The 22,457-nt window shown below is 32.9% G+C and overlaps 2 protein-coding genes across 2 annotated transcripts; both read right to left on the reverse strand.

Moving 5' to 3' along the window:
• Positions 1–1,965: 1,965 nt before the first annotated feature.
• Positions 1,966–6,099, reverse strand: LOC131619766 (uncharacterized). Its single transcript, XM_058890832.1, has one exon. The coding sequence runs from the start codon at positions 6,097–6,099 to the stop codon at positions 1,966–1,968; it is 4,134 nt and encodes a 1,377-aa protein (XP_058746815.1).
• Positions 6,100–16,910: 10,811 nt separating this feature from the next.
• On the reverse strand, positions 16,911–20,667 carry LOC131617891 (receptor-like protein EIX2). The gene is made up of 2 exons (XM_058889160.1): positions 17,278–20,667; positions 16,911–17,103 (listed from the first exon to the last, which is right to left on the reverse strand). Exons 1-2 carry the CDS (start codon positions 20,563–20,565, stop codon positions 17,089–17,091), a joined length of 3,303 nt encoding a protein of 1,100 aa, XP_058745143.1. The 5' UTR covers positions 20,566–20,667; the 3' UTR covers positions 16,911–17,088.
• Between the last annotated feature and the right edge of the window lie 1,790 nt (positions 20,668–22,457).

Raw genomic sequence — 22,457 nt, forward strand, 5'->3', positions numbered from 1 at the left:
CAGAACGATCAGAAATATGCAACTCAATGGTTAGAGCGATCATCACAGATTCACATATCACTTAGATTGAGGCTTTTTTTGTCCGACACATACTAGACCACATACATTTTACTTTTTAACAAGTACATTTTGCGCCCGATGTGGTGACCATATTGATTTCTTTAAAGATTCTTTGTTTTACTCAACTGTTGTTTCATAATGGTGGATACGACACACATATCCAACTCTAGTAGCGATGATGTCCTAGAAAGGATGCAAAAAGCCATAGAGGATTTTCGTCGTCATAACGAAACCCTTCAAACTAGCATCCTAATCATCCAACAACACCAACCGTAGGAGGATCAATAAGCTCTCTCTTTCAAAATCATGGAAATAACTTCAAGTTTCCTTCGTTAGTAAAATTTGATGGAAAGAGCGACCTATTAGAGCACATCATTGTCACTAATACATAAATGGCAATAACTAGTGTGGCGGATACCCTCAAATATAAGCTTTTATCTAGAACATTGAAGGAAGCGGCCCTACACTAGTAACTGAACCTACCCAGATTCTCTGTGACTAGCTATCAAGATTTATTAAGAATAATAATCCACAAATCCGCAATTAGCAAACATTGAAAAATATATATCACATGTTTGTTTAATGTGCATCATGGACACTCCAAATTGTTGAGGAAATACCTAGAGAGGTTCAATGAGGCAACCGTTAATGTAATCAATCTCGATTAAGAAATATTTGTAGGTGCTTTTCAGAATGGACTTAAGGTCTTACACTTTAATGAGTCCCTGGCACAGAAGCCACCATATTAGATGGAAAACATAAAGGAAAGGGTGAAACGTTACATGAAAGAAGAAGAAAGTAATGCTAAAAAGTGGGCCAAAGATGAAATGGGTGAAACAATGTGGGGTATTAGTCCTCCATCAGCCGCAAGAACCACCTTGTGCAACCTACCATAGAAATGATAACTTTCAAACCTAGTAAAAGATAAGAACAAAATAGAATACATGCATAATATTACACACCTTTGAACACTAGGAAAAGAAAGATGTGGAGGAAAGTTTATTACATTGAGACCATCCCAGATCCTCTACCTCCTAAACAAGAAACAATTAGGATTTAACCCAACAAGTGATACAAATACCACAAAGTGAAGATTATCCAAGTAGTCCTTAATAGAAAAAAGAAAAGGAGCCTAAAGTAGGCGAACAAATTTGTCACACTCTTATCACCATTTTTAAGGGTCTCGCTAGGGGATGTGAAACCAACTCCTCTAAAAAAAAATATTGATTATTATGCACATCTTGGAGTTGCCCCAAGAGTGCAAAGTAAAACTAACTAAATCTAAACTAATTTACAATTTAACACACACAAAGACACCTATGAGAATAGTTAAACGACCTTCCATAAACAAATTGCAACGTTTTCATATAGACAATCTCTTTCTCATTATTTGTACTAAGCGATAAGAAAATGATAGTCTCTTGGAGAAATCTCAATTACACGACTCAATAGCACTTTATCTTATAACAAATCAATCTAAGCCTCATAAAAAGAGAAGACCTCCCTTTTTGTTTGTTAGTTAGTTTGTTAGATGATCCAAAAAGTAACTTTCCGCCAAAGAATTTTCCATCTATAATCTTCACATCAATCCCTTTCTCTCCAAGCTACTAATTTTCTACCAATTCATTTTCACATTAAGAATTATGACTATTGACTAGTCTTAAATCAAACATTCAAACTTGAAATAACCCTATGAGAATATTTGACATTTTAAGCTCAAATCACTTTTTTTACTCAAGCTCAAAAGCTAAAAATGCAATTAACAAGTTTTGAAGAAGGTGCTTAAGAATGAATCCTTTTTAACCTTTCCAATTATTTTTTTTTTTTTTTTAAGCTGAAAGAAACATTAAATCAAAAAAGAAGGATTACACAGAAACAAAAAAGGGGGGACCAAACCAAGACCCTTTAGCGATATAGCCTAAGTCTAGGTGTACCATCCATGTCTAAAAGGTAATCCTTAACAATCAAAGGATGAACAAAATTAAACCAACAAAAAAATCTATTACTATGCCCTATATTCGCCAGATAATCAGCGCAAAAATTGGCTTCCCGATAAATATGTGATATCATGAAATCTAAACTTTGCAACAAATCGTGACAATGGTGCCAACGAGATCTGATTTTCCAAGGAACAAGGGTCGTGTCGGAGAAAGCTTTCACCACTAGCAAACAGTCTGTTTCAATCCAAATCTTCCTCCAACCCAAACTAACAGCTTTCTCAATAGCAATTATGGCTGCCCAAAACTCAGCCAATTCAGAGTTTCCTTCTCCCATATAATCACAGAAGCTTCCTAAATGAACAGCATTGCTATCCCTATATAAACCACCACAAGCCATAGTAACCGGATTACCTCGAGCCACACCGTCAATATTAACTTTCACCCATCCCAAAGGAGGGGGACACCAAAGAACGTTCATAAAGGAAGCGGGTCTGTTAGGATTTAGATTAACCTGCATCCCTTTCAAAATTAAGAAGCTTGTGATATTGTTGTCCGATGCATTTGTCCTATTGTCCCCTACTAGCTTAGCTCTAGCCATGATTTGGGAGATACAAGCTTTCCAATGAATTTTCCTACCCTCAAACCTCATGGAGTTTCTAGCCCTCCACACAAAATAAAACAGGCTGCACACCATGGACAGCACCACCGCTTTAGCCTGAGGAGAGCGCGATATCGAAAGCATCTCAATACAATCCTGGATATTGTTAACAGCATAGGGGAAATGCAATTTTGCAAGAAGCCAGTTCCAAATAGGTCTCACGAAAGTGCACTCAAAGAAAACATGGGCAGTAGAATCCGCATCACATTGGCATAGAGAGCAAAAAGAAGGTCCACTGAAACCTCTCAAAGAGAAATTCTCATCAGTTGGCATTTTATTATATATCATCTTCCAAACCACCATGGCATGGGAAGGAGGCACATGCTTGTTCCAGATTAAATTCTTCCAAGTTATCTCCGGTCTATGTCTTTGGAACCTATTATAGGCCTGCTGCAAGCTGAGCTCACCATTGTGCGAATCTTTCCAAACAATGCAGTCTTCAACTCCAGACTCAGGAATTTGAACAGAAGAAATCATCTGAGACAGATTGGGAAAAGCTTGCAGCACATTCTCAGGGATACACCAACGCTGTCCCAGCAGCCAGTCCTTAACCAAAACTTTGATGTGCTTATGAAAGACCCGAGGGATGTTAAAAGTGTTTGCAATAGGTTCATCTAACCAAGTATCAAGCCAAAAATTAACCTTTGCCCCATTTCCAATAATCCATTTGGTATTGTCTATAACAGTGGAATAGCAAGCTTTTATACTCGTCCATATCGAGGAATTGATGTGATATGAGATGAGCTTATGATTCCTTTTAATTCTGGAAGCAAGAAGATGAGTCCATTCTTGTTCTCCTTTTACAAAAATCCAACATAACTGAAGATTAGAGACAGAGTTGAAATTCGATAGAGCCTTAATCCCTAAACCACCAACCTTCTTACTCGAGCAGCAATCCTTCCAGGCTACAGTCAAAACTTTTCTTTGCTCCATGTTACCACTCCATAAGAAGTTCCTCATCCAAGAGCTGATTTGCTTGATGAGAGAAGCTGGCCAGTTATAGATGGTTATGCAGTGAAGAAACATACTATGAATGACAGAAGTGATGAGCTGAAGCCTTCCAGCCATGGACAGCAGACAAGATTTCCAGTGAGCCAGCTTGACTTTTACCTTATCTGCAATAAAAGAAAAATAACCAGGTTTAGGTCTTCCAACAAATATGGGAGCCCCAAGGTAAATAAAAGGGGGGTTAGCCATTTGAAACCCCAATATGTCCGCCAAGCATCTGTGCCTATCAGCAGACATTCCCCCTGCATATATTAAGGATTTATCCTTGTTGCACACTTGACCAGAAATGGCAGCATATTCCGTTAACAAGGCGGCAATAGCATTAATGGATTTTTGATCTCCCCTGCAAAAAATCATAATGTCATCTGCATACAAAGTGTGAGATGGGACAGAGCAGTTTCTAGATGCTTTTATGAGGTTGACATGATTGTTATTAACCAGCAGAGCAATTCCTCTACTAAGAACCTCCTCAGCTAAGCAAAAGAGGAGAGGAGACAGAGGGTCTCCTTGTCTCACACCATTGGAGCACTTGAAGAAACCAGCCTGCTTGCCATTAATACCTATAGACAACATAGCAGAGTTTAGAATAGTATCAATCCAATTACAGAATTTATCACAAAATCCAAAACAGGAGAGAGTTTTTAGAAGAAAGGACCAATTGAGAGTGTCAAAGGCCTTGGAAATATCTATTTTCAGGGCAACATTGCCACTAAAGCTCTTGTTACCAAGAATATTAATAGCCTCAGATGTGAGGCAGATACCATCTCTTATGTTTCTCCCTTTAATAAAACCTTTTTGCTGAGGAGAAATCAAGGATGGAAGGATAGCAGCTAATCTGTCAGCAATGATTTTGGAAATAATTTTGGATTTAAAATTGGCAAGAGCAATTGGCCTGTAATGATTAATGGAATTAGGTTCATTGTTTTTAGGAATGAGCACTAAAGTGTTAGAGTTGTAATTAGGAAGCATCCAATTTTGCAGGAAAAACTGCAGCACAGCAGAGATGACATCATGCTTTATAATTTCCCAAAACTTTTGAAAAAAAATAGCACCAAAACCATCTGGGCCAGGGGCAGAGTCAGATTTTAAATTCTTCACAGCATGGGTGATTTCCTCTGCACTAGGAATAGCAGTCAACATAGCATTAGTGCTTTCATTAACCAAGCTAGGAATGACCCTCTCAATAAGCCCTGTATCCTGCATAACAATTCCTTGATTGAAAATGTTAGTGAAATGTTCAATAAGATGTGACTCTATAACATGATTATCAATGGTAACCACATCATTGATTTTAAGAGAGGAAATCAAGTTTTGCTTCCTTCTGATTTTAGCATAAGTATGAAAAAATTTTGTATTTCTATCTCCTTCAACATGCCATTTAATATGAGCTTTCTCCCTCCAATATTCCTCTTCGATGATCAAAGCTCTCTCAAGCTCATTTTGAGCCTTAGCCTCTTGCAATTGAAGACTGTCATTATAACCGCCAATACTAATTTGCTGCTGTATCTCCTTAAGAGCCTTATCCGCCTCTTCCACTTTCAGCTTCACATCTCCAAAAATGTGCTTATTCCACTCCTTCAATTTAGATTTTAGCAATTTAAGCTTGCAATCTAGAACATACATGGGGCACCCATAGAATTTGAAATCCCAAGTATCTTTAACGATTTTTTCACAATCATCATGCAGCGTCCACATTTTAAGAAACTTAAATTGAGATTGGATGTTTACCTTAGCTATGTCCCAAGTGAATAACAGAGGAAAGTGATCAGATTTCAGCTTGGAAAGAGTATGACAAACCACTGTATTACAGAGATCTAACATATCAAGATTACAAATGACACGATCTAACCTTTTTTCAGTTAATTGTCTACCCCTCCTGCCATTACTCCAAGTAAAGAAATTTCCCACAGTGGGAAGATGTATTAACTTATTAGAGTCAGACCAGTGAAAAAAATCTTGCATGGGAATTCTGGCAGGATTGTGAGAGCCTTTGTATTCATCAGCTCCAATTATAGCGTTAAAATCCCCAATAAAAGTCCAGGGATTCACGTTGTTAGCTATAATATTATTCAAACTAGTCCAAAGATATCTTCTAGTAATGTAACAAGTGGAAGCATATATGACAGAAAAACCTAAAACAGTGTTGTTAAGATTAATGGTAAAAGAGATTTGTTGATTATCAATAGAAACAATAACAGGATTTAAATGAGTTTTACAAAAGCACCAAAGGTTAGGAAGGTCACTCCCTCTTTGATTGAAAGCAAAAGGTTTTAGATCAAACCTGGACATCCACCTGGAAGGGAAGTTGCTAAAGTCCATCCAAGGCTCGGCAATGAAAACCAAGTCCGGAGAATTCTTCTGGATAAGTCTTTTCAAAGCCAGCCTCAAGGAACCATTTGCAATTCCCCTGATGTTCCAGAATATGCACTTCATAGGGAAGGAGTTTGATTACTAGGCAAGTGCCTAGTGTTATCAGCAGACTTAGCTTTTCTGTTCCTCTTCTTCTTGCTTGTGACTAGTTGAAAGTCCTTTTGCTGAAATAAGTCTATCCCTGGATCATCCAAGTCTGCCATGTTAGCCCATGAGTCTTGAAGAAAGGAAGTGACCTGTTTTTTGTACCTCTCGTCTAGCTGTGTTTCTGGAACACCATCAACCATTTGTGTTGCATCCACAAATTCGCTTTCAGATGTGCCTTCAGAGCCATTAGACAACTCTGGAATCAGAACCGGCTGAAAAGGAATTAAAGCCTCATCATTTCTTTCAGGTTGTTCCACGACTGGTTCACCCCTTTGAACAATCCGAGGAGAAAGGATAGGACCACCAACATCTGAGTTCTTTTCAGAGATTAGTTCTTTGGTCTCTTTTGAACTTTCCCCTTGCAAACTCTTCTTGCCCGTTGGAATATAAACCTCTTTTTCAGGCCTTGCAGCGGACTCTTTTTCCTTCTCCTTACCTAGAGATTGTTCCATCCTCTTGCAATTTGCCCTAACATGACTTATACAGCTGCAATAATTGCAGAAATCTGGAATTTTTTCATACTCAATGTCCACGAAAAAAGCAAATCCGACCCTTTCTACAAGAATTTTATAACTTAACTCTTTGGTAAGATCTAAATCAACCAGGATTCGGACAAAATGCCCAAAGGGCCTATCAAAAGCTGATTTATTTGTGGAAGAGTCTATGCAGATTGGCGTGCCAATACTGCTAGCAATAGTGAATAGGATCTTTGGCCTCCAATATTCCTGAGCCAAGCCATGAATCCTAATCCAAACTTGCGCTGAGGTCTGCTTTAGAGTAGAAGGAATAAAGTCCTTTGTCCATGGGAATAGTTTCAAAATTCCATTGGGCAAGTTCCATGCGTTGATAGACCTTACTCTCTGCACATCTTCAAGAGAAGAGAAAGCGAACTCGAAGAAACCTTTTCCAAGGGAAGTGACACCCCATTTGCCAATGGAAGGCCACAGAGCCATTAGTTTAGATTTAAGGGTTACCACAGTTAAAGGTTGAGAACCTTTGGACCAAATCACACGACCATGTAGATGATGTTTGCATTCCTCCACACCCAAGGCGTATTCTTCTTCAGGAATAGTAATAGCAATTCTATCACCCTTTAGACAAGGAACCGGTAGCTGGCTCAGAGGTATATTGCACACGTTGTTGGAAACAACCGAAGCAAAGGATTTAGCTTGCATCGGCGTGTCAGATTTCGTTGCTTTGTCATTCGTGGCTACAGGCGCTTCACACATTTCAGGGAAAAGCAAGGCTGCTTCCATGATTAGAGAAGAAGATAGGGTTGGGTGAGCGAGATTCAAAGGAGAAGGGTAGAAACAGAACGACGGAGGAAACTAGCCGTTATCGGTGGAGTTCATTGGGAACTCGACTTCAATCTTTAACCTTTCCAATTAATTCTCACCCGTGCAAGAAAACATATCATCCACTAGATTTATCATTGACTATTTGCACCCTCTTCTCTTTTATATTATTTATTAAATTGTTTTATTATAATTTAATTTATATCTATGATACTCTCAATGATTTAACACATGACTATTCACATTACGAGACCATATATAATCTATATTAGATCTTGGATCTTGAAAAAAAAGTGCTTTTCAATTTTTCATTGGTATCATGATAGCTCAACAAGTAGTCCTATATTAAAATAATTTTCTTAAATTGGTAAGCTAAGGTTCAAAGTTTGACATTTCTTGCATTATTTCATGTAAACAATTTAAATAGTAACTCAAGACAAATTTAATTCATTTGTAAAATAATATTTTGTTTATTTGATAAAAAATAACTAAATGATTGCAACAATCATTTGAAAAATAAATATAAACTAATGCAATAGGATAATATAAACAAAATACAAACATTTAATTATATTTTATTATTTGGCCACATCACAATAATATTTTTTTAAAAAATACTACATCACAATTGGATATATACACAAAATTCTTTGCTAAGTTCTTAAAATAATACTTTGGTCCTATATTAATAATTGAAAAATTTTATTAAAAAATGAATCTAAGACCCTAAAGGGAACACATCACAAAACTTAAATTTATAATTTATGTATAAATACAAAAACTTTCATTGAATTAAGGAACCAAAATCCGTGAAAATTGACCAATTTATAAAATCAACATCTTAACTTAGACCCATTAAATTAGGATCTACTTAACCTAACTTATGAGGATGTGTATGAATGTTAACCTTAATTATAATATCATGTGTTGTCATTTTCTAAATGTTTAATGTGTTAATTAATTCGATTTGATTTATTATATAGTACTATAGTACTATTAAATACCGCATGCCCCTCATTCTATACTGTTTCTATCAAGGCCAATTGAGTGTGTCGGCTATGTTTGACTTTTCATGACCAAAATACCCTTATCATGATTCCTATGTTTTGAGTTCACATTTTTAATCCATAGGGGTATATTAGTCCTCCTAGAGAGTTTAAAGTCTTTGCCAAATCAAGTAATCACAAGTTTCTTCCCTTTGCTTTCAAACATTCACATATATACATATAGTTTTATATTTAGGGCAAATGTAAATGATTCATTTGTTAGAGTAGAAACTACTAATTTACTTTTTACCCTTTTGTTTAGCCATCTTTACTTTTTAAATAATAGTTGATTCATTCTAGAAAAAGAAAAAAAATTAAGATAAAAGAAAAAAAAACTGTGAATAATCGAAATTAGTGCAGAATGAATAATATAAAATAATAGATCAGAGATGATTAAAATCTATTAAATCAGAGTCGAACTTTAAAATTTTTAAAATTATTTTAAAATTTTAAAATTTATGCCTATCCCGATTTTTCGAATCACCTACCGAATTGTCTGAATGGAACTATAAACTCAATTTCTAAGAGTTTGTGTTGATGTTTACCCATCTTTGTCACTATCTACCATTAAATATTGCCACCCCACCACCCTTGATCTCATGATAGTCCCTACTTATATACAACTATCATTGACCTTATGATCATAATCAAACGCCAATGAATCCATGACCTACCACTACAAATTCACACAAGAAACTTGACAAGTGTTTTCATAAACAACACCACATTTAGTATTCACATGTTGAAACCTAACCATGTCCATATAAATACACAACATAACACAAAACTATACTTTACACCAAATTTCACATTTTTCATCCATTTGTTTTTTTCTTACAACTTTAAAACAACATGAAGCCCTTTCATTTCTTTCTCATCCTTTCTCTTCTTTTCCTCACACCAAGAGTTCATCATGCTATAAGAATCAAACTCTCAAGCCCTTCAACTTCATCTCGTCATGCTTTTCATATTCCATTTTTCAATTCTTCTCCAACCAGAAGCAAAGGTAGAGATTTCAAGTCCCAGAAACGTAAAGTTCCTACAGGATCCAACCCTTTACACAACAAGAGATAGTTTCATTTCTCATCAGGTTTTTGGTGGCAGAATCAATTAATTGTTGAGATAGTATAGTCAAATATATATATAATATAGTTTATTTTAGTTATTTATTTCTTTGTCATATACTAGAAATTAGACATAACTATTTATATGATAAATAGTAGCAGAATTTAGGTTCCATTTGTTTGTGATATTTATTAGAAATAGTTATTGGTTAGCAAGATTTGTAGAGACTAGAGAGTCTTGTAAAGAAGGTAAATAGGATTTTGAATTTTTGGAAATTATACATTTAATTTCTTTGCAATTTTATGCTTCATACCATCAATTTTATTTTATTTTTTTTTGTAATTTTATGCTTAATACAATCAATTTTCTTTTTTCCATGGCTCAATTCTTTCTAAGGGTTGTCATAATTGACAATTTTGTTTATGTCAAATCATTTTGGAAATTCTAGCTATTTCTAGTTGACCATAGAATATGAATTTTTATCATTCAAACTTTGGTAGCCACAATTACATACATCTAAGTATTTTCCACTAGCATGTTCTTCATCTTCATAGTGTTTAAAATAATTAGATATTATTGAGTAGAATTGATTTTGTTTCTAAAATTTGTTTTAATTTTTAACTAAAATTTGAGGCTTTCACTTATATAAATAATATTAAATTTTAAATTAATTATTCAACCTATTTTTATACAACTATATATACAAACACAAATTATTTATAACTGTTTTTTTTTTTAATTTGAATCAATTATATATATATATATATATATATATATATATATATAAAATCCCATACATAACTTCTTTTTTTTAAGGAATGGACCTAATTTTGAGTTCAAAATTTTATGAAAAAAAAGCATGAATTGACAGATGAATCATGAACAGTTCACTCATTATACCTCATCTGGTATCATAGGTCCCAAAACTTGAATGCACAGTGTTAAATACCCATTAATTCACACAACAACCATGCAAATAATTTAGAGATACATAACTCCACAATATCTTGAGCATAGTACAGAAGAATATTTGTTTGCAGCTAAGATGATACACTTATAGAATCCACATGCTCTCATCTTACCTACACAACATTAAGGTTGTACTTTTCTTTTTCTTTAGTTTTTACTACCAAGTTAGTAATAAAATCGTTGTTCTTTAAATGGCATGGGAGTTAGTTACAATGAAAAAGTACAAAATTAAACTCTCACTTTTATGCTCAACAAATAAATCATCTTTATTTTGTAAGTAGGTTTTGAAAATTTTTGTGTTAAACTCAATTCATCAAATAATCTAATATAATATCAGAGCATATTCAAAATTTATTATATAAATTAAATTACGTCTGCTATCAAGTTTTCGCTACCAAATCATTTTTGTAGCATCTTTTGTACTTAAATTTTTCTTAAAGGAAGGAATTGTTTGGGATTGGTTTGTGAAATAATAAGGTGGGGTTAGTGGTCCACAGATAGTGAGGAATAAGTGCAACAATACTAATTTTGGTTACAGGACATCCACCAAGGCACCACCACCTCCAAGTATAGCCTTTTTGGTGTGCCTTTGTTGATTGTTTTTAATACTATATGGTTGAGGGAAATAATTGTGTAGTTTGAAAATAAATAAAAAGTGATGTACCATATATAATCAATTTGTGATAGATATTGTCAATGGCAAAACCGCGTCTCAATTTGAAGATGTAATGTTAAAACTTAAGTCTCCGCAAATTGAGAAGTATTTTTTGAGTATCCACGAAATTCAATCTAACTTTAATCTTGATTTATACAATGTATTCTATTTGAATGAGGAATAACAAAAAGAAGAAGAAAAAAAAGTTGCATAAAAAGAAATTAAAAATAGGCAGTAAAATGCGATTGAATCTATTAAGTTAGGTAAGTCTCATTTGGTTATTCAGTTTAGTGGTGGTTGATCTCCAATACCATAAAAATATATGAAGTTATGAATAAATAAAGAAGCAACTAATCTGAGTAAGACAATTACTTGTCTTAAAATTTGGTATGTTCTATTAAGTGAAAATACATAATTCAAGTGCTGTAATGGGTTGTCGCGGTGGTGTAACCGGTTACACATATGGAGAAAAGTCAAATCAGCTGAAAACTAAGTGATTTTGTTGTTAGTGTAACCGGTTACACATTTGCAGTAATCGATTACTTCTATTGCATTTTAGTTTTTGTAGCAGTTGTAACTGGTTACAAGTTTTTTGTAACTTGTTACAGACATGCAATTTCAGTTTTTAGTTATTTTAGCTTGGCTTACTTGTATCCCAATTCATTGTAAGTTGTATAAATACCTTGGAGGTATCAACATCAATTGTTAATAAAAGTTCATATTCTCACCCTCAATTATATTCTCTCAGATTCTCTATCTTACTCTCTCCCTTTTCACACTCAATTACTCCATTTTCACAATCCTTGTGGTTTCAAGTTCTAACATTTGCCATCAAAATCCTGGTTCGATCCACCAAACACCTAGTGTGCAACATGAATCGAGTCTCCAATGATATAATACAAACTACTCATTCTTGATGCGAATAATTACAACAAATGGTATAAGCAAATGAAAGTGTTGTTTGGCTACCAAGATGTTCTTGAAATGATCAAGAACGGGGTGAGTCCTCTTATCGAATGTGCAATGGATATACAACGATCAACACATAAGGAAGAAAAGAAGAAATATTTCAAGGTGTTGTTTTTTATCCATCAATGTGTGGATGGTGACAACTTTAATAAAGTTGGTGATTGTGAATCAACGAAGCAAGCATGGGAAATCTTTGAGAAAAAGTATGCATGGGCTAACGATAACACAGTAACCCTAAAAACGTATATTTTAAAAATTCATGCAAATTAATCCTTTTAAACTCAACTCAAGGTGTCACACCAACCTCATAAAAACATCTTTTTCAATTATAATTAAGATGAGAAAATCAAAAGTTCATCAACTCAACATGAAAGTCTCATACTTTTATAAAATAACATAGTTCTAACCTAAAGAAATAAATTCAACAATCTTTAAGAACACATCAACCAAATGAAAACATGTCCCGATGTTACACTATCAAAGCAAATTACAACAATACTAAGTAAAATCCAAAAATGATAAAATAAAGTAGGCATCTACTACAATCCTTCCACACAACAACTAATGCTCCTCTAACAGGATATCAATACCATCGACATAACGAGTTACACAAGTAAACAAAAAGGGGTGAGGAATACGTTAAAATGTTAATGGTGTATGTAAATAGTCAGGATACTTTTAACAACAATATTCAACAATCATATAAAATAGTTCACAGACATAGAACAATCACAAATACAACTTTATGTAATGCAATGCTACTTATCTCTACTCCTTTTACATGCATGTTGTAAGTTTTTGAATTTTAGAGTTAGTTATTAATTTATCCACCTCTATGGTTCCTCTTCTGAACCAACAGTTCCACCAATGAATCTGAGACCACCTCGCTGGACCGAAGTCCCACCTATCTCTGATATACATGATGCATGATATGTAATGAACAACATCAAATACACCACCCAACAAATATTATTCATTTGAACCCTCAACTATGCAAATATCAGGCGAGCACTGTAGTTCCTCATCTGAACTACTCAATTCAACATAATATATAATTATAACTCAACTTAATACATATGATTATATAATTTATTAAACATTACTCATCAACAATTATTCATCAACAGTTAATCATCAACAAGGTAATCAATTAATTCAGAAACCTGAACAAGATCAACATGGTCTACTCATTACTCTAAACAACTCAATAACTTTACTCCAAACTGCCCAATAACTCAAATTATTTGACTCTAATAACTTGGCAGCCTTAAACATGAAATACACTTGGTGGTACGAAAACAAGGTAATTTACCTACAATTTTATATAGTTAGCCTATACCTACCACCGGAAGGGGTGGAAAACCGAGTCCGTCGAGAAATCCCCATTATGCCCACACTATTTTGTGAGGCACGATAAAGTTTTAGGCCTGCATACTCTCATATGGTCGTTATGTTTTTTTACAGGTTTTTGATGGCACATACATTAACATAGATTTTTATAATTTTTAAGCTAAGGTGGTATAGTGCTAACGGACTCGCTCTGCTCACACTTTTTTGTAGAATGAAACAAGGTTTTAGGTATGCATTGTTAACAATATCTACTATGCATAATTGACGTTGCCAAACTGCAAGTGCACAATGTTATCAAGTAGTATACTAAGATCAAGCCCATAGGGATATGTGTATGATTACTAAAGTTTACCCTAACAGTGTTAAGCTAAAGTGATTGCAATGATTGGTTTGTTTAGTGCAGTTTGAAATAAAGTTTAACAGATAAATAAAGCAGGATACAAGGTTGTGGTCGTCTATCGCAACTTACCTTATCAACTATCCATATTTGAATTACAAGAATTTCTAAGTTTATTCATATAAAATAGATAAATATGTGCTACACCCACTTTTCATGGTGTGCACATTTAGACTTATTTATGGCACAATTAAGTGATTCAAGCAAGAGAAAAAAGGCCTTGTCACGTGACGCGACACAAAAAATACCTGAGCGTATCACACACTTGAAATACAATAAAGTTTCCACCGAACTTTATTTATTTTAAAAGGAAAAAGAAAATATCGATAAAACCCACGAAAGAAAAGAAAATGGTCATCGCAACCAAGAGTGAATTTGGAAGTCTAGCACCCCTCACATCCATTTTACTTAACGGGATTCATTTAATTAGTTTTGCAAATGAATATTAGCTTAAGTTACTTGCGATCTTCTATTTATTATGAGAGAAAAGAGAGAAAGAAAATGTTTTGGATTTTTTATTATTATGCTTGAAAAAATTTCAAAATTCTGCTCCTACGTATCTCAAAGTGCGATGGAGAACTCAAGGATATGTAGTTTTGGGTAGCAAATGTTTGTTTGTTTGTTCATTTTAGCGAAATATTCTTAAGTCGCATTCGAACGGAAAATATTGATGCCCAAAACAAGGATAATTGAACATTTGCATCACTTCTAGAATGGATGAATGAATCTAGATCTGCACAAATTCTTGCCATCATCTCATTCGAGATGGAAAACGTTTGATATTCATATGTGGAAGCGTTGTTTGCATCATCGAGGAATGGACGGAGTGTCTTTCGTTTTATGAAAAGGTTTTGAATTGAAACGCAAAAAGACAAAAAAGTTGGAATGTGTTGAAATTGATCTTATATGACCTTAAGTAAATGTTTGAGCATAGGTGTGCACCAAACGCTCTTTTATCCAAGGTATTCAAAATGTGTGCACCAATTGTCACTTATCATCCATGTTTATGAAAATTAATCTTTGCGGAATTTTAATAAACGTTTGAGCATATGTGTGCACTAAGCACTCATTTATCCAAGATATTCAAAAGGATGTGCATCCAATTGTCAGTTGTTATCATAGTTTCATTAAAGTATTTTAAGGTGAAAGATCAATGTATTCAAAATGTCTGGACCAATTGTCACTTTGTCTTTCGATTTTATTGAGAAAAATATTTGCAAGCAACTTAACGTTGGATCAAGTGCTAATTATTTATGGAAATATTTGAATGAACGATGAGAAAATACTTGACGTTTGATCAAGTACTTGTGAATGTTCGATTGAATTTGATTGGAAAAGATTGCTTGACGTTGGATAAACGTTTTTGTTTTTTTGAAAAAATTTCTTGTAAGATGCCAAATTATTTAATTAATTCATTCAAGAACTAGTTTATTAAAGGCAAAGATAAAAAGCAAGTAAAATTAGCAAGTAAAATTATTACACTTCATGAGAATGAGGATACAATTATCCATTAGAAATATTATGCAAATAAAATCAACAAGATAATATAAAAGTAAAATACAAACCAAACAATCAAACCCAACAAAATGATATAACATGAAATAAAGGTGCAAGTTATTTAATGGTTTTGATTCTTGAAAGAAGTTTGATTTAGAAAGGGGTCAATTTACTTAATTAATCAAGTGAAGTGACATTTTAATTTTAGCAAAATTAATTAATCTAATATGAAATTAATTAACAAGCTAATAACCAATTAAAAGTTAATTCAATTGATTAATCAAATTAATTCATTTTAATTAACAAAGTTAATTAATTAAAATCATAATTAATTAATTAATTTATTAACTAAAATAAACAAAACTTTTTTATTAAATTTGAAAATTAAAAAACAAATAGAAATAGAGGTGGTTTTTTTTATTTTTTTATTTTTAAAAATTATTGATTTATAAATATAAATAATCTATTTACATTTTAAAAGAAAATACAAAAAAATACTGCCGCCAATAATTGAACGTTGGACTAACAACTTACACCCCACTTACTCAACTAACAAAAATGCTAATTGAACTGCCCCACCCATCCAAAATAGAGGTGGTGTTGGATTGAAAATGGAGTGCAAATAAAAATGAATGAGGCCCATAACATAAGCACAAACAAATAATTCAAAGCTGACTTGGGGATGAAAGGCGTTGGATTAAATTCAAAGTAATTAAGAAAATGACGATCCAAGGTACCCAGCGCAGACACGTGGCACTGAAAGGATTTATATAATAAAAACAAATAAAAGATAAAACACATAAAGGGGTGCACGTGAGACCACAAAATTCAACCGAAAACGCAAATAAAAGATACGGTTACTCTCAGTTTTTTCGCCCTCATTCTAACTCTATCCTTCAATCTCCTTGAATCAACACAAATTTGGTTTAATTTTAGATTCAACAAAAAAAACCTAATCCTCTAAATCCAAATTAAAAACCCTGTATTACTGACCAGTTTTTTCTCTTTTTGAAACTAAGAACCAAGATTTGCTCTGAACTGTGTTTCTCCGAAACCAGTAACAAATTTTCCAAACTATATTGTAAAAATAGTTTAGCAAAAGAAACTTAAAAAATGAATAACAGTTTTTGAAACGTTAATAATGCATCAGCAATCATTCATATCTCTGAAAGAAAAAAGTGCCACCACAGTACATAGCATTCCCACACCCATATGAGAACAATTAGTACATAGAATTCTAAACAAGTTATGTCTCGCATTTATGGAAATAACTACACATGAACATCTCATCAGTGAGCATAATGCATCTTCCCTATTTCAGTTACCATAAAAATAATTAGTTGTTCAATGTATACTCCATATATCAAGAAATACAAACATAAAATGGTGATTCACAACAATCATATTATTTTTTCAATAACTTTATTACAACACAATATTGGAAAACTGAAGGACTAAGAGTGCAGTCATTACAGTACCTCATTAACAAGATTATAAAACATGTTTTTTTTCTCTTTGACAATAACATTATTATTCTTACAACATATATAACATGTATATGATTCAGAAATTGGTGATGTAAATTACTAATAGTTGACAGAGAACTCTGAATTAATTCCTTTATTTCTTCAACAAAGTCGCACATGATTCTATTGGAGATGCTTAGAAAAACTTTTCCTGTGGAAATTACAAAGTCATTTAAAACATGCTTGAGTTTAAGTGAAATAAATGAACCATATGCCTGAGCAACTTTAAAATAATATGAACTTTAAAAGAACATACTTAAGTATAAGCTATTGATATGTCTTAATATAATATATGTAAGCTAGAGTGAAAGAAGGAAAAGGTTACCTGCAAAGCTCTAATCCACCTTTGAAATTTAATTCCTTTCAGCACCATAAACACATACATTGTGTCAACTATGTTGTTCAAGAACAACACATATGTATGTCTCCAAGTCCTGATGAGAAACAATGATCCCCAAAGTCCCCAAAATCCTGTGATAAATCCCAATGCCACACTCAAATAAATTGGTTTTTTATCTTCTGGTACACTTTCTTCATATAGTTCAGGTTTCTGATGCGCAATTTCTTCATCTCCAGGACATTTTTTATCAAGCGGTTTCCCACAAAGATCAACATTTCCCTCATAACTTGATGCATCAAAACTCTGCAATTGCGTGCTGATTGGAATTCTTCCAGACAGGTTGTTATCCGATAGATCCAGCATGGTCAGACGATCAATTTGAGTTAGAGAAGAAGGAATTAGACCATATAAATGGTTTCTTGACAGGTCAAGAAATTCAAGTGATGTTAACCTTCCAATCTCTGAAGTAATTTCTCCGGTTAAATTGTTGTTTGATAAATTCAGTGACACCAATTCGATCAAGTTTCCTATTTCCTTTGGAATGTCTCCCATCAATTGATTGCTTGAAAGATCAATGCTCCTCAAAATAAGCTTATTATTCTTGAATTGTCTCTCTGCACCTTTCCATGTCAATAATGCATTCAAATCAAAGCCATAAATACTATCTATAGCTTCAACTGTGTAAAATAAAACAGAGTCTATGCCACTAGTTGAGGAAACATTTTGAGACAGTGCGGAAAAATTCTTCAAGCATTTTAAAATTTGTCCTGATAAATTGTTTTCTGAGAGATCCAACAACTGAATATTTGTTAAGAAACAAAGACTCTCAGGAAGAATTCCATAGAATCGGTTCCTTCGTAAGCTTAACATTTGCAATTGTTGTCCTAACCAATACGGAATTGGTCCTGAGAATTTATTATCTCCAACATCTAGCATGATTAGTTCTGTGCAATTTTTCAAGGACAAAGGCAACGTCCCAGTGAAGCTATTGTTTCGCAATATCAAAACCTTAAGTTCAAGTAATGATCCCATTGAGGAAGGAACTTCACCTGAGAGAGTATTGTCACTCAAATCTAGATATTTCAATTCTTTCAAATTGCTCCAACAATCAGGAAGCTGCCCTGAGAATTGATTATTTGATATGTCTAATGTCCTCATTCTATAAGTTGTAGTATTAACACATAAGAACAAAGGAGTTTCAGAAAATTTATTCTTCGACAACAGAAGCAATAATGCACTGCGAAAAAACAAAGGAATTGAACCTTCAAATTGATTAGAATCCAGCATTACTTGACAACCTTCACGAAATCTTATAGGCAAATTTGGAATTCTACCAATGAGATTATTGTAGGAAAAATTCATGAACGCTATATTTGTTGCTTGAGTCCAAAACCACATTGGAACTACATCTGAGATTCTAGCATTAGAAATGTCCAGTTCTTGAAGATCTTTTTGACTTTGCAACCATTTTGGAAAACTATATCCAACAGTACAAGACCTTAAACGTAAGTTAGACAATTGAAAAGTTGGGATCCAATTTTCACTGAATATTAGTGACAATGAATTGTCATTCAAGTTTAAATCCTTTAACATGGACATGTTGTCAAAGTGAGTCTCAGTGATCTCACCTTCTAAAATGTTGTCTTCAAAGTTCAAACGCACTAATGATGAGAACCCAGCCATGATGGGTACTGTGCCGCTAATTTGATTTCTAGCCAAATATAATTCTTGCAATGAGTACTTTGCACAACCACTAGATAAATTTTGAAGTATCACTGAAAGATCTTCACTCAGTTTATTACTTGAAAGGTCAAGCAACTTTAACGAACATAGGTTACCAAATGATTTTGGAATTCCTCCTTCTAAATAATTTGATTTAAATGTCAAAGTCTCCAAGGATTTTGAAATTCCATCCGGAACCTTCCCACTTAACATATTGCTTGAAAGGTCAATTGTTATTACAGATGGGAATGTTGAAAGATTAGGCATTGCTCCAGTGAGTTGGTTGGAACGTAAACTCAAATGTTGCAGCGAGTATCTTGCACAGCCTGACAATTTGTGTAAAATAGTTGAAATGTCTTCATTCAAGTTGCTAACATCAAGATGCAATGACTGTAACATACACATATGTCTAATAAATTCTGGAATTCCACCTTGTAGTTCATTACTAGACAAGTCGAGACGTTCGAGAGGGTTTTGTATGTTGGTAAAATCATATGGAATGGTGCCATTGAATTTGTTATAACTAAGATCAAGCTCAGTTAAGTTAGAGGTGGCACTAAACACCCATTCAAATATTTTAGAAGATGAAAAGGCATTATATGAAAGGTCAAGGATTGCAAGAGAAGTAGAAAAGTTCAACCGTGAATGGGACAGAGAATGAAGGTAAAGATCGGAAAGGTCACAACCAGAGAGTTTCAATTCTTGTATATTAGGTAGCTTAGCAATCATTTGGAGCCAGAGATGAGAAGAATTGAGATTGGGTATGCCACTCAAGTCAAGATGGGTTAAAAGAGTGAGATTAGAAAGCCACTGACCTCCAACATTGAGTCTTATATTGTCTCCAATATGAAGCTCTTGTAAACTTGAAAGGCTTCCAAGTTGATGAGGAATAGTTCCAACAAGAGAATTTCCTGAAAGATCAAGGTACTGCAAATGAGAGAGATTTCCAAGTTGACGAGGGATTGCCCCAACAAGGCCAAAATTCTGTCTGAGATCAAGATGTTTCAAATAAGAGAGATTTCCAAGTTGATGAGGGATTGTGTCGTCCAGGTTATTCCATGATAGATCAAGATATTGCAAGTGTGAAAGACGAGCAAGATCATTTGGAATTCTTCCCCCATGAAATGAATCTTGGAGGTCAAGGAATCTCAAGTTGGTAAGTGAACCAAATAATTCTGAAAAAATACTGTTTGAAAACTGATTCCCACTAATGTTTAAATATGTTAAATGACTCAACTCCATCAATGATGTGTTGATCTCGCCTGGAAAATAACCGAACCGAGGAGGACTAAGATGAAACATTTCAACATGTCCAGTTTGATTGTTACAACCAATTCCTTCCCATGCACAACAATCCTCACTCTCACTATCCCATGTAGACAAAAGGGAAGTGTCATAATCCAACGTCAGGCTGGCTTTCAACTGAAGGAGAGCGTGTCTCTCGTTCTCTAAGCAACCAACAGTGTCATTCGCAAACAACTTCAACACCGCAACAAAGAGTAACGCAACTAACTTGAGAATACATGCAACACTAGTGCTCATCATCTTCATATATGTTTTCTGTTAAAGTAATAAAAACTAAACTTATGACATTCATAAACAAAATAGGAATGAGAGGAAGACTCAATGGAAAGACTTGACAGTGAGTAATGAATAAACCGTTGACGAGGAATAGTGCAACAAATCAAGTACATTCTATTTGTTTCATTAGAACATTAGAATCTGGGCCGGCTAAATGAATTTGGAAGGAAGCCTAAGTCAAAATTTACAATAATTTTTTTAAATAAATAATTATATATAAATAATTATATATATATATATATATATATATATATATATATATATATATATATATATATATATATATATTTATATATATATATATATATATATATATATATATTTATATATATATATATATATATATATATATATATATTAAAAAAACTTTTATTAATTTTATTTTAAATAAAAGTAACCATCAATAAATTTCTTCAATAAAATTTATAAATAATATAAAACTAAATATATTAACTTTATTTATTTAATCCTTAGTTAATATTGATAAATTTCATATTACTTTTTATCATTTTAACAGCGTGAATTAAATTTACTAATTTTAATACCTTCTTGAACAACATAATAAAAATAATTACTTTTTATATTTATGTGATTTAAGAATTATATTAAAAATAAAATATTGTCTTACAAATTTAATTTAAAATTATTTAATTTTATTTGTGTTGAAACAATAGTAAATCTTAATCAATTTTGTATGACCAAATTAAAATAGATAAAATATTAAAAATTAAAAGAAGATTATACATTATTTTCTAAAATAAAAAATAAAACCTAACCATCTCTGGTTCAACTGTCCATATTAATAACGACATAGTTTTTGAGCCTATGGTGATGGCTATTGATGATGATGCATAATGATCATGTAAAAGTAATGAGTGCATCTTGGTGGGTTATTATGTGTTTCGTAACTTTCAATATATATATTTGTTACTGATTATATTCTAAAAGGCTAGAATTCTAAAGAAATTATGACTGGCATATTATGGAAATAAATACACATAAACATCTCATTAGTGAGCATAATGCATCTTCCCTATTTCAGTTACCATAAAAATAATTAGATGTAATTATCACTAGCACAAAAATGTTAATTTACACCCGTTTTTTATTAAATTTACACCCATTATTTTTAATAAAAATCGGGTGTATATCCACAGGGTGAGAAATGTCTAACGAGTTTACACCCGTTATTTTTAACAAAAATCGGGTGTAATTGGGCGTAATTACGTTTTTAATTACACCCTGTTTTAATAAAATCGGGTGTAATTGGGCGTAATTACGTTTTTAATTACACCCTGTTTTTATAAAAATCGGGTGTAATTGGGCGTAATTACGTTTTAATTACACCCTATTTTAATAAAAATCGGGTGTAAATGGGCTTAATTACGTTTTAATTACACCCTATTATAATAAAAATCGGGTGTAATTGGGCTTAATTACGTTTTAATTACACCCTATTTTAATAAAAATCGGGTGTAATTGGGCTTAATTACGTTTTAATTACACCCTATTTTAATAAAAATCGGGTGTAAATATGTTCTTAATTACCCCCTATTTTAGTAAAAATCGGGTGTAAATACGCCATTTATGAATGAACAATTATATCTATTTACACCCTATTTCATAAACACCATTTAGTTATATTTTATTTTCAGTCATAATATTGCAAATACTATAAAATCATACTTATAAAAATCATATTTTAACTAAGTCAAAGTATTTTTAATATTAACTAAGTAAAAATCATGTACAGTCATAATATTTCAAGTACTATAAAATCATACACATAAAAATTATATTTTAACTAAGTCATAACATTTTCTTCATATATAAGTTTTCTTCTTCTTTGATTTTTGTTTTGG

This window comes from Vicia villosa, linkage group LG7 (genome assembly GCF_029867415.1).
Source record: "Vicia villosa cultivar HV-30 ecotype Madison, WI linkage group LG7, Vvil1.0, whole genome shotgun sequence".
NCBI classification, from domain to species: Eukaryota; Viridiplantae; Streptophyta; class Magnoliopsida; order Fabales; family Fabaceae; genus Vicia; species Vicia villosa.

Coding starts and splice junctions, on each gene's coding strand:
- LOC131619766 (XM_058890832.1), bottom strand. CDS start 6,099: ATGAAGTGCATATTCTGGAACATCAGGGGAATTGCAAATGGTTCCTTG.
- LOC131617891 (XM_058889160.1), bottom strand. CDS start 20,565: ATGAAGATGATGAGCACTAGTGTTGCATGTATTCTCAAGTTAGTTGCG.